Genomic DNA, 13,136 nt, shown 5'->3' with positions numbered 1-13,136 from the left:
CTCAGATGAAATGTAAATTTGCAAAAGCGTTTCATCTCACCTCTGTTTCTCCTCTCCCCCGAGCTCCCTCATCTCCTCTGGTTTCTTCTTCAACTCCGGCGGGAAGCGCCCCCGCCCCTGCGAGCTTGCTCTGGAGCGCCTCCGCCTCTCTGACGCCGTCAGGAGCTTCGCGCCATCTCCCTGAGTCAAGCGCCGCCCTCCCCCTGGAACATCTCCTCCCCGAGCCTCCCCGCGTCGTCCTCTCTCCCGGCAACCGCATCTCTGCCGTCGACAACCCGCTCCGGCCATCCTCCGGCCAGACCAACCCCTCCATCCGACTCGCAGCGAGCCCCCGTTCCTCTCCCCCTCGGATCCGTGCCCAGAAAGCCCTGCGCCGCCGCCGGCGAGCTTTTCCCGCGAGCGTCCTGCTCCCCTTTTTCCGTCCATGGTGGGCGCGGCCCAGCCCAAGCCGAACCTGCACAGTGGGATGGTAAGGAGCGCACGCGCCGCGTGGCCGTCAGCGCGAGGGAGAGGTCGGCTCCCGGCTGGAGGTCGGCGGCGGCCACCCGCGGCAACTTGCCCAGGATTACCCACGACGACAACGCGGGCGCCATCTCGCGCTAGCTCTTCCTGGTGGTGGTTCGTGGGCTTGCTGTTGTGCCTAGCGTGAGGTGGTGGGTGGTGAAGCGGGGGAATGATGGTCGCGGCTTCCAGGCGAGCGAATGAACCGGAGAGGCAAACAGAGCTATCGCGCGCGCCAGCCTTTTGAGCGTGCCAAGCTCGCCCGATTCCATCACGCAAACGACACGGCAACTGAGCTGCAGCCAGGCTTGGACTTGGACTGCATCCAAAAATCAGACTCGAGCCTTTTTCTGTTCGCCAGCCAGTGGCAGCGGCAAAGCAAATTAAACCACCGAGAGTCGGCTATTTTTGTGATATCTAATGATCGGGGGATCTTTCTGTAAAATGAATCCACCGAAGGCACCTGACGTGGTGAGACACGTGTCGGCACCGCATTGGCTATGACCAAACATGAATCTGCATTACAAGTTAGTGTACCACCTGGCTCCATTTTTCAACTTGTTGTACTAAACTGCTCGCGCATTATAAGTTGTTGTATCACCAGTGTTATTACCTCTTTACTTTCCCCCGAAACCCTAGCTTCTTCACCGCTCTCGCTCGTCCGCCATTGCCGCACGCTCAGAGCCTCTTCGCCACCGCACTCTTGTGCGCATTCTTCTGTGTTCCCGCCGCTCCTTCCTTGCTCGCCCGCGCCTCGCGCTGCCTCTTTCTCGCCGGAGCAGACCCAGATCCGTTTCTGCGCCATGGCTTCTTCTTCCTGTGACGCCGCCACCGTTCAGCAAATCGAGGAGGACGCCGGCTCAGAGCGTGCCGGATGGGATGGCTCCGACGTATCCCCGGCGGACATCGACTGACTCCGTCGCACCCGGCGGATCCCGGAGGAGGTGGAGTGCCAAATTCCCGGCGACGAGGTCGTGCCGACACCCGAGCCCGATGAGTTTGTTGTCTTCATTTCGCATTTCGAACGCGGCTTCAAGCTCCCGATTAGCGATTTCGTCCGACAGTTCCTTGACCATTTTGGCCTCCAGCCTCACCACCTTCCGGCCAATGCCATTCTTACCCTTACTGCTTTTGTCACCTGCTGTGAGTTTGAGAGCTATCTTGGCCTCTGGCCTTCCTTTGACCTGTGAGTCAAGTATTTCATGTTCCGGCCCCAAATTCTTCCCGACATGGACAATCCCGACGCCCCTAAGCCCATGACCCAATGCGGCGCCGCCACCGTCATACCTCGCCGAGGTTCTGCCTTTCCACGGATCTAAGGTCTTGAGTCCTGAAAGAAATGGCTCAAGACCTTTTTCTATGTCAAGAACACCTCCGACATCGACAAAATCAATTTGCCGGGATTCATAGTCGGCCCGCCGGAGTAGAAGAAGAACTTGAAGCATGATCCCAAGGACTCTCTCCCGGAGATCAATGAGGTTCCTACCGGCATCATCGCATTGAAAGAGAACGGGATGACGGCTGACGATTTGCTGGCTACGTTCGTGTTCCGGCGAGTCTGCACGCTCCAACGTCGGACACACAAGATGTGCTTCCATAGCGGGCAGTTTGACCCGAACCGAGTTTCAACCATTATGTTGGACAAACTCGAGGTTTGACGCCGAGTCAAGGTGATCGCTAAGACCAACCTGGCCGAGAATTGGAGTTGGGGCATGGTACCATACAGCCGGAAGAACCGTGCGCCGTTGGTGAGTTTTTTGTCTACTTGCTTCTTCGATTTTCTTCCAACATAATTGTATGCCGGCCTCTAACCGATAATGTCTTATCTCCGCATAACCTTGTAATCTTGTGCAGAAATTTACACTCCAGCGCAATGAGGATGGGCACTCGCCGGACAAGCGCTTCATCTCCGATCGCTTGGGAGCCGACTCGGAAGACCCGGATTCTTCATGGCGGCCCCATGCGTGCCATAGGTAATAATTCCCGACCTCCTCTCATGGATTCAGAGCTCTTATCTCCGAAACGCTCACGTCTGTTTTGGTCCGGGAACAGTTGACTTGGATGATCCGAGCCTTGCTGCGGCCCCTGCTGCTGCTCCGGTGTCGGCCGCCGAGAAGCGCATCGCCGACACAGAGCTTCCCAGGACTATGAAGCGGAAGAAAACCGTTGGCCGGCAATCGAAGCCGAAACCCATGGTCGTCGGGTAAACCTCACACCATTTCAATTTCTAATGTCGGTACTTTTTCTTAAGTGATATGAGAGTAACAACATTCCATTCCTGCAGGGAGGCTCTGACTGCCACCCAGTCCTAGACCTGCATCGCCTCCGAGATCTCGGTCACCTCGTCTCCGCGTGCAGAGCCTTCTGCTCAGGCCACGGGAGGAACTGAGACTGCTGGAGATTTGGCATCCCTGTTCAGGAAGTTGGCCTCGGCATCGATGCTTTGAGCGTCGCCCAAACCGGGACATCCGCGGTCGGGACTACCCCTTCGTCGGCAGTGCTTGATGCGCAGCCGCAACCACTGGCAGCGGATCCTCCTCGTCAGTCGGCGGCGCAGCCTCCACAACCTCAAGCCACAGCAACGACGCCGCTGCCACAGCCACCACAGCCGCAACCGACACAACTAGCGGCCGCTCGGGTGAAAAAGACTAGGAGCTCTGCCATCCCGCCGGGATAGCAGCCTCCGAGTTCATTCGGTTCGCCGTCAATCTGGGGTACTCAAGGAGTTCCTCTTAGGACAACGAGAGGGCACAGCTGGGGATCTCTCGGCCAATATGCCATGGACTGGAACAGCGCTGACAGCTACGAGGTTTACTCTGGCACAATCCAGACAGCGTAGCAGAATGCTCTGGTGGGGCCATCAACCGTGGCGGCGACTCCAAAGTTGGTGGCGGCCCGAATGTTCCAGGCAAGAGTTGCGCTGTTCGAGTCCAGCCGAGCTGTCGAGGTACGAAAATCCCTTGAAGTTTTTTATTCTATCTTTAGTATATTTATTCCCAGTCCCCGAGGTTCAGGGCGAGTAAGAAATAGTCGGCCTGAAGCTTGCCTTGAAAAACTTCAAACACTATTCCCCGAGATTCAGGCCGGGTTTAGAATAGTCGGCCTGAATCTTAAAAACTTCAATCACTATTCCCCGAGATTCAGGCCGGGTTTAGAATAGTCGGCCTGAAGCTTAAAAACTTCAAACACTTTTCCCCGAGATTCAGGCCGGGTTTAGAATAGTCGGCCTGAAGCTTAAAAACTTCAAACACTATTCCCCGAGATTCAGGCCGGGTTTAGAATAGTCGGCATGAAGCTTAAAAACTTCAAACACTATTCCCCGAGATTCAGGCCGGGTTTAGAATTGTCGGCCTGAAGCTTAAAAACTTCAAACACTATTTCCCGAGATTCTTGCCGAGTTTAGAATAGTCGGCCTGAAGCTTAAAAACTTCAAACACTATTCCCCGAGATTCTGGCAGGGTTTAGAATAGTTGGCCCGAAGCTTAAAAACTTCAAATACTATTCACCGAGATTCTGCCCAGGTTTACACTATTACTCAAGATTCAGGCTGGGTTTAGAATAGTCGGCATGAAGCTTAAAAACTTCAAACACTATTACCCGAGATTCAGGCCGGGTTTAGAATTGTCGGCCTGAAGCTTAAAAACTTCGAACACTATTCCCCGAGATTCAGGCCGGGTTTAGAATAATCGGCCTGAAGCTTAAAAACTTCAAACACTATTCCCCGAGATTCAGACCGGGTTTAGAATAGTCGGCCTGAAGCTTAAAAACTTCAAACACTATTTCCCGAGATTCTGGCCTTGTTTAGAATAGTTGGCCCGAAGCTTAGAAACTTCAAACACTATTCCCCGAGATTCAGGCAGATTTGAGAGTAGTCGGCCTGAAGCTTATAGTTGCTGATTTGCCACTGCTATAAAAGTGATCGTGGATCATCTTCTTGCAGAGCTGTATGAATAAGCGCAATGCGATCTTCAAACTTCTGTTGGCATCACATCGGAAATTGACGGACAAGCACAAGGCTTTGGTGGCCGAGCAACAAAGCAGGAGTGAGTACACTTCTACCGACACAAAAACTATGTTGAGTTACCTATGTACTTTGAAAACTGACATGTGCCAACATAAACAGCCGGGGACGACGCACAAGTGTCGGAGCTACTGAAACGCGTTGCGGAGGTGCAAGGTATGACTTATTCCGTATGTCGGACTGCATCCATTTCTGTCTTGAACTTTATTAACCCATGTCCTCCAAACAGGGGAGAGGACTCAGCTAGTGGAGCAGCACCGAGACGAGGTGGCTCGGCTAAGGGCGCAACTTGAAGCGCAGGGCGAGGAGCATAAGGCCGAGGTAGTCCAACTTACCTCGGCGCTTTCTGCGCAAGTTGACGAGAAGATTCGCCTGAAAGGAGAAGTGCAAAGATATAAAGGTCTTCTCGCCGAAACCGAGACCCGAGCCGCCGCTGCTGAAGCGACCGCCCTTGTAAAAGGGTTCGATCTCTGTGCTTTAGTGCTAGCCCCTGGATCGACTCACTAGCACACACAGTTTCAAGATGTAATACCATAGAACAAAGGTCTCAATATTACAACGTATCATCCAGAATATAAAAGGGTACTTACAACTCGCATAACCTCACGGGTTAGCTGGAAATAAAACAACTGTTTAGCAGCGGAAAAAGGAAGATACAAGGGCACATCAACACCACGGTGAGAGCGTGTTGGAATGTAGGCCCGTAACCCAAACATGCAGAACGTACATCTTACTCGTCGTCGGAGCTTCCTGCATCATTAAACGATGCAACCACTAGGGTCAATACATTGAATGTATTGGCAAGATTCTCTAGGAGTTATACCAGAGCCTACCAAGTATATGCATAATGTGGCAAAGTGAGGTACGAGGCTATTTGCATAAAAGCTTAGTTATTGAATCCTACCTTTTAATCAAATAGAATTTTATCACTATTGGACACGGGGTAGACACACCCATGCTCCTATTATCCTAGAGCACATTGATGTGGATTCATCAAGTGCCCCTACCTTGTTCAACCATTCATTTTATTTAAGAAGTTAGAATGAGTGAGACTTTCCTTACAGCTCCACATCTAGTCGCTCAAATTGTCCGTTGCCGGGGACACAGCTAAGTACTTAGTTTTGACGCTCTCGAGAGTTTGTACACATTCCCCACAAGAAACCGACGTGTTAATCCCTTGCTGTCCTCAGGGTAGAGTAGCAATGGCATCGATTACGAGATTTTCAGAGGTAATTCCCTAAACCACGAGAGAATCACGCTCCCCCTACACGGCTACCTCAGTACAATTCTTCGGGTTTAGGTTCATACAACTTACTCTTGTCTCGCCAGAGCCCATATAGCATTGTGGTTGTACTAGAAGCTTCTAAATAGGAAACTAGTCCAGTCTCAGTTACCCCAGGTGGCATTCCACATTCGCAACGTAGGCGCTCCCCGAATCCACGGGAGAGACGTCCATGGACGATCCATTCCTGAATCCACAGGAACTCGACTCAGAGGGACCCATAGAAATGGACCTGACGCCGCTAATCCTCAAAATCTTCAAAGCTGCCCACCCAGGACGGTTCATTTAATTAATTGTTTTGCCTTACATCTAATAAAATCATTTCATATCGCCAAAGGCATAACAATATCATAATGTAGTTATCTCCCCCACGATACTACCATAGCCTAGCATTCAACTACAATCGATGGCAATTTTGGTAGCAAGGTAATGGCGAGGTTAAACTATACTACCTGGGATTTATAGCTAGCATAGAAGTACGAATAATATTCCTGATGCATCTAATAAAACATCTAGTGCATAGTAAAAATATTTAGGAGAATGATCAAAGTGAATTTGCCTTGTCCAAGGTTGTGGTAGTTCTCGCACTCTTCGCAACAACAATGATTACACTCCACACAATCTAAAATAAAAGGAACACACACAATAAACACAACATTCAATACAAAAACCATGCCATGATGCATATCCTATGCTGATGCACACAAAGGTTACTTCTAAGATAAGAAGCTTCGTTTCTGTTTTGAAAAGTTTTTCAAATGGTTTGGACAGATTATACAACATCAAAGTGGTAATTAATATGCAAGAAACATGAATAGGGTTTAAAACAAAAGATTGTGCGGCTTTTGCAACATAGAGCATTATTTAACTTGTATGCCATGATTATACACAAAATAATTCCTTCTCTGGTCCTAATGGACAGAGAACAAGTTTAAATAATTTTATAGCAAAGCTAACATGCTCAAAACTGTTTTGAAACAATTCATTTGAAATTTAAACCATAAACCACCATTCTGTAGATAGCTAATGTCTAAGTTATTCAAAACTGAAAATAAACAGTGCCAAAATATTCTACACGTTGTGACGATTCCAGAAAGGTGCGGAACACAAATTTTGGACAAACGGTTTAAAAGATATAAAGGTTTGAAGTTGTAGGGTCTTTCCTGCAAAAGTGCATTATCTAATTCGGCCGAATTAAAATAAAACAAAAGCCCTGCCACGTGGCAGCGCAGGACTGGCCGGTTTCTAGGGTTCCGGCCGGCGGCTAGCTCGCCGGGGGCAGCGCGGGGGAGCGCGGCGCGGGCGAGCGGCTGGGGCGGCGCGCGCACGGCGACGGCGGGCGGCGCGGGGCAGCGGGTCGCGCGGGCGGCGGCGCACGGGCGCGGGACGGAGCGCGGGCAAGCGGAAGGCGGAGCGGGGCAGCGCGGGCGGGTCGCGCGGGCAGGTGGCGCGGCGGCGGGCGCGGGGAGCTCGGGCGGCTTGGGGCGCGCAGGCGGCCGGAGGCGGGGAAGACGGGCGGCGAACGGCGGTGCGCGGACGGCGTCCAACCTCGAAACCGAGCGCGTCACCGGATGTGCTAGGGAGATGGGAGAACGGGAAGGTGGCCGGGATGGGAGAAGCGCACCGGAGCGGCGACAAATCGCGATGAACGGCGGTGGCAGAGAGTAACTCCGGCGAGAAATTAATCTCAAACCGAAGCGAAATTGGGCGTGGGGTTTGGGGGAATTGGTAGAGGAGTTCGGGGGCTTCGATATGACGCGCGGGGTTTCGGATTTGGTGGTTCGTGCGCAAAGAAATCGGAACGGATTCGTGGGCAGTTCGCGGGGCGTGCTCTGCGTGGACTCCGGAGGAGACAGTTGGAGAAGATGACGTGCGGGGTCTACTGGTCAGTGAGGTTGGCCGGCCGGTTCGGGCGGGGCCGGTTCGGTTCGATCCGGTCCGGTTCGGTTTGACCGGTTCGGTCCGGTTTTTCCTTTTCTTTTATCTATTTCCTGTTTTTGAACCTCAAAATTGATTCGGAGCTCCAAATCGCTCCAAATAAAATGCAACAAAATTTGTAAAATCATATTTTCATATGATCTAACTTTTTGAGCAAGAATTTTCTCAAAATAAAATATTTAAAAATACATTTGCCTATAAAATGGCTTTTAGGACCCTTACGCTATCGAATCAAATTATTTTTTTCAAAATATTTTCAAAAGCCAATTTTGGGATAGCTCTATATATGCATTAAATCTCTTTTTACCACGATACCCTCATGGGTTAAAAATGCAAATACTCAAGAGCAAGATCAAAGCCCAAAATCAAATAAAAGCATTTTTGCAAAAGGGTTTTCTGGGAAAACTTTAGGGTTTTGAAAGTGTTCAGATGCAAGGGTGACATGATGCTTATGATATGCAATGCATATGAAGAATTTTGAAAATTGGGATGTTACAGCTGCTGAAGAGGAGAAGGCCGAGAGCACACATATGCTAGGCGTGTGCACACAGGATCTCGGCAAGATAGATGGATTGCTAGGCAGTAAGTTGCCCTAACCCGAATTTTTCCCTTTGATCATTTGGCCGAGAATAGCAATGTGCCGGGATTTATCATTTCTTCTTTGTCTTCGGCAGAAATCTTCCCGCATTCTACCGAAGCTACTCAGGCCGCCGTGATTAAAGCTCGTGAAAAGAGGGATTCCTCAAAGGCATTACCATCAGAGTACGATGTGGATGATTATCTCATCAGCATCTGGACCCGTGTCAAGCCTTTGAAGGCTTTCGGGATTGACATGCTCAAGGCTGGCATCCGCGTCTTCTGAGCTCTTTGGCCGGGAGAGGAAGCCGAGTGCTATCCCGGTGGCCAAGCGTCTCCTGGAGGTGGAGGACCGGCTCAGCGAGTGGCGGGAGTCGGCCATTCAGTGTCGGCACCGACGAGGCATTGTCGTTCGTACTTTCTTGGTATGACGGCATTAACCTCGACGTGTTGCAGTCCATGCGCATTGGCTCTCCCTTCCTCTCGGATCTGGAATTGATTGCCAAGCGTCAAGAACGTGCCTACTCCTTCATCCAATATGCTGACGTGCATTCCTTCGTGGAGGGTCCGAGATCGAACGCAGACGAAGAGGCGGCCGAGGAAGAAGAAGAAGAAGAGGTGGATGAAGAAATTATGGCCGAATCACCTCCCACCAAGACAGATACACCGAGCGCCGGCACCAACGATCCTGCCACCTCAATTTGTGCCCATTGATGTCAGCCAAAAAACTCTTTAAAATTATTAGATCCCCGGGATGCCGGGCACAGATGTAAATACTTTGAAGTACTTTTATTTGTGAAGCACAATGGTTTGAATTGGCTTATTCCACAAGTTATCGTGTTCCCAGCCGAGTCCCCGAGTTTATTTTTCTGTTGGTGAAATTATATGACCTCGGCTCTTTGTCTGCCTTGTCGGGGCTCGACGTATGAATCACGAAGTTATAGAATAGACCTTTCAAAAAATCTTAAACTCATAAAACCTGCCTGGAAATGCCCGGTATAGAAAAGGAATGCTGAGTTAAATAAGATAACGCGCATCTCGGCTCGCTCGTTTGTTTATTTCCACAATCGCTTTTGATGTGTTCAATAACTTCGTACCCATGCTCTAGCTTGCCATGAAGCCGGGTTGCGGACAACAGCTAAGTCATGGAGGGAGGACGTAATTAGAATCACAAACAACACAAGAACACACACACGGTTTACTTAGGTTCGGAGCCCTCTTGTTGAGGTAAAGTAAAACTCCTACTCCTGCTTTGTGGTATTTCCTGAGATACCGGCAATTACAACGAAGCTCCTTGAGCTGTTTCTTGAGGAAGAAGAATAAGAAGAAGGGGAAAACCCTAGATGTCTAAGTGAAGGATCCCTCTCCTGGGAGGGGTGGTGCACCTATTTATGGACCGCCAATGTCACACTGACATGTGGACCAAAGGCTAACCTTATCTTCTACAGGCCACGCCGCTCGGTTCCCTTCGGGTGGCACGGTAGGGGACAAAACAGCTTTACTTTTCCTGGGGTCAGGCGACACGCACTGTAGCCACGCGTCGGCTTCGGTGATCGGTCCTTCATCGATGCTTTACTGTGCAGCCGCCTGGCACCGCGACGTGAGCAACGATAGCTTTCCTTTGATAAAGGGGGCGTTGCTTTACTTTGCGCCTTGTGCTCAGGATAAGACCGTTGACGCATCTCGGCACTGGCCGAGATCAGACTGCTTACGCTTATCTTGCAACCATATAGGACAAGATAGATGTGTCGGCATATCCTTGGTATGCCGGCCTGTTAGCAATTCGGCTTATGGATGCCGGCGTACTTGCTTGTGCCGGCTTTGCCTTCGTCATCTCGGCTAATGTGTGTCGTCATGACCCTACCCGGGGTCATCCCCTCGACACTAGTCCCTGAAGCTGTTGCGGTCCGGCAGGAAAAGATGTCGGGCCACGACAGTTTCCCACAACTCAAGCCACCAAAGCCTAGCAGGGCTGAGCCAAGGAAGATGCCGAGACAATTCTGAGCTTTCTTAGCCGAGATCAGGCAACTCCGACATATCTAGTCGGCGTGCTTATTCAGCCCTGAGCCGAAATTCCTTTCTTCCTCATGGCCGGCACTAGAAAACCCGTTTCTTCCGACATTAGTGCCACCTGTCGCTCACATTCTGCGCTCTACTTAAATAACAGGAAGATAAGACCCGAAGTACTGCCGGCGCGCCTTTTGAGGCGAGCATGTCGTTCCATCAGACAGGAAAACCGGCAGGCCACTAAGAGGGGGAATTTCGGTTCCCAAGCGGATCCTTATCTCCCCGGATTCGGCAGGATTTACTGCACCACGTCGAGCAGTAACCTAGGGTTAAATGCCCCCATGATCATGCGTGACCTTACGGTTGGCCACGGAGATCGTGGGTGCGGAAGATCCGTGCCCCATTACGACGCCGTGGTTATAAATAAGAGGGGGCAGGGTGAAAACCTTTCACTTTGCCCCGAAGCCCTTGCTCTCCTCTCCTCTCGCGCGCCTCGCCATTGCTGCGAGCTCAGAGCTCCTCTGCCGCCGTGCTTCCTAGCCTCCAGTAGCCAAGCTCGCCGTCGCACCCTTGCGTGCGTTTGCCTAGTTCTCCGCCGCTGTTTCCTTGCTCGCTTGCCTCTTGCGCCGCCATCTCCTTGCCGGACCCCCAAACCTAGATCTGTTTTCGAGCAATGGCGTCTTCTTCCCGCGATGCTGCCGCCTTCGATCCCGCCGTTCAGCACATCGAGGAGGATACGGGCTTGGAGCGTGCCGGATGGGAAGGCTCCGATGTGTCGCCGGTGGACATCGACTGGCTCCGTCGCACCCGGTGGATCCCGGAGGAGGTGGAGTGCCGGATCCCCGGCGACGAGGTTGTGCCGATACCCGAACCCGGTGAGTGTGTCGTCTTTGTTACTCATTTCGAACGTGGATTTGCACTTCTGGCTAGCGACTTCACTAGGCAGTTCCTAGACTTTTTGGGCCTCCAGCAACACCACCTTCCGGCTAACGCCATTCTTACTCTCGGCATTTGTTGCCTTCTATGAGAGTTATCTCGGCCTCTGGCCCTCTATTGACTTATGGGCCAAATATTTTATGTTCCGGCCCCAAGTCCTTCCCGACAAAGACAATTCCGGCGCCGCTAAGCCCATGACCCAATGCGGCGCCGCCACCGTCAGACCCTGCCGGGGTTTCATCTTCCCTCGCATCCAAGGTCTTGAGTCCTGCAAGAAATGGCTCAAGACCTTCTTCTACTTCAAGAACTCCTCCGACACCGACAAGATCAATCTTCCGGGATTCGTAGTCGGCCCGCCGGAGGAAAAGAAGAACTGGAAGCATGACCTCAAAGACTCTCTTCCAGAGATCAACGAGGTTCATGCCGGCATCATCGAACTCAAGGAGAACGAGATGACGGCTGGCGAGTATGCCCGCTCCAACGCCGGACACATAAGATGTGTTTTTATAGCGGCCAGTTCGACCCGAACCGGGTTTCAACTGTCCGGCTGGACAAACTCGAAGTCGCGCCGTAGGTAATGATTCCTGACATCTTCTCTTAGATATCAAAATACTTATCACCAAAAATATTCATGCCTGCATTGATCCGGGAACAGCTGACTCGGACGATCCTGCCCCTGCTGTGGCGTCGGGTCCAGCTACTGCTACGGTGTTGGCCGGCGAGAAGCACATCGCCGAGACCGACCTTCGCAGGACCATAAAGCGGAAGAAAACCGCCGGGCGGCAACCAAAGCCGAAGCCCATGGCCGCCGGGTAAGATTTATAGCATCTCGGTCTTCCAATGTCGGTATTTTTCTTAATCGTCATGAAGGTAACAAACTCTCATTTTCTGCAGGGAGGCTTTGACGGCTACGCAGTCTCAGACCTGCATTGCGTCCGAGATCCCGGCAGCCTCATCTCCGCGTGCAGAGCCTTCAGCTCAGGCCACGGGTGAAATCGAGACCGCCGCAGATCCGACATCCCCCGTGTAACATCCCAAGTTTTAAAAACCCTTCATGTGCATTGCATTTCATAAGCATCATGTCACCTTTGCATTTAATCACATTTAAAAACCCTAAAGGTCAACTCAGAAAAAACCCATTAACAAAAGTGCTTTTATTTGAATCTGGCTTTTCACCCTTCTTTTGTTAATTGCATTTTAACCCATGAGGGTTGTGGCATAAAAAGGGGTTTAATGCAATGATAATGCTACCCCATATCTTGTTATTTGAATTGGATTTGAAACTCTAAAATATTTTATTAGCTATAGAGCCCTAAAGGCTAGTTTGTAGGCAAAAATTATTTTTAAATATTTTATTTTGAGGAAATTCTTGTCCCAGAGGTTGAATCATATGAAGATATGATTTTACAAATTTTATTGCATTTTATTTGGTTTGATTTGGAGCTTTGAATCAAAACTTGTATTCAAAAACAGAAAATAGAAAAGAAAATGAACAAAAAAAGAAGAAGAAACGGCCAGCCCGGCCAAATGGGCCGAACCGGCCCACTTACCTCAGCGCACCGAGCCAGGCCACAGCCCAGCGCGCGCGCCAGAGCCACTGACGGGCGGGCCCGACCCGACAGTATCGTCTTCCTTCCCCAACTGCCGGCCGAAGACCCCGCGCGTGGCCGAGTCTACTCTGCGCACGCCTCCACTCCGATTTCTGTGCAACCACTCCCCCATAGCCGAGTCCAAGCGCGTCGGTTTAGAGCCCCAGCACTCCCCGCTCTTTCCCCACTAATTTCCCTCTCTATTGCACCCCGAGACCGATGAATCGCCCCGCCGAAATCCGCATCTGCCACCGCCGTTTCGAGCTCGTCGCCGGCAAACCGAGGG

The 13,136-nt window shown here is 51.2% G+C and overlaps 2 protein-coding genes across 2 annotated transcripts in view; both read left to right on the top strand.

Annotated features, from left to right (window-relative positions):
- Window positions 1–493: 493 nt before the first annotated feature.
- LOC100834620 (atrophin-1) overlaps window positions 494–13,136 on the top strand; it is a 40,515-nt gene continuing 27,872 nt past the window's right edge. Inside the window, exons 1-4 of the mRNA XM_024461591.1 lie at window positions 494–2,249; window positions 2,356–2,474; window positions 2,554–2,704; window positions 2,786–3,448. Coding sequence (XP_024317359.1) covers window positions 3,401–3,448 — 48 coding nt within the window. The 5' untranslated portion in view covers window positions 494–2,249; window positions 2,356–2,474; window positions 2,554–2,704; window positions 2,786–3,400. The remainder of the gene's footprint in view (window positions 2,250–2,355; window positions 2,475–2,553; window positions 2,705–2,785; window positions 3,449–13,136) is intronic.
- Window positions 3,875–5,073, top strand: LOC106866294. Its single transcript, XM_024461592.1, has 3 exons — window positions 3,875–4,544; window positions 4,625–4,678; window positions 4,752–5,073. The coding sequence occupies exons 1-3, from the start codon at window positions 4,448–4,450 to the stop codon at window positions 5,027–5,029; spliced, it is 429 nt and encodes a 142-aa protein (XP_024317360.1). The 5' UTR covers window positions 3,875–4,447; the 3' UTR covers window positions 5,030–5,073.

This window comes from Brachypodium distachyon, chromosome 3 (genome assembly GCF_000005505.3).
Source record: "Brachypodium distachyon strain Bd21 chromosome 3, Brachypodium_distachyon_v3.0, whole genome shotgun sequence".
In the NCBI taxonomy this organism is placed as follows: Eukaryota; Viridiplantae; Streptophyta; class Magnoliopsida; order Poales; family Poaceae; genus Brachypodium; species Brachypodium distachyon.
Note: the sequence above shows the minus strand (reverse complement) of the source record. Positions and strands in the feature narration are given on the sequence as shown.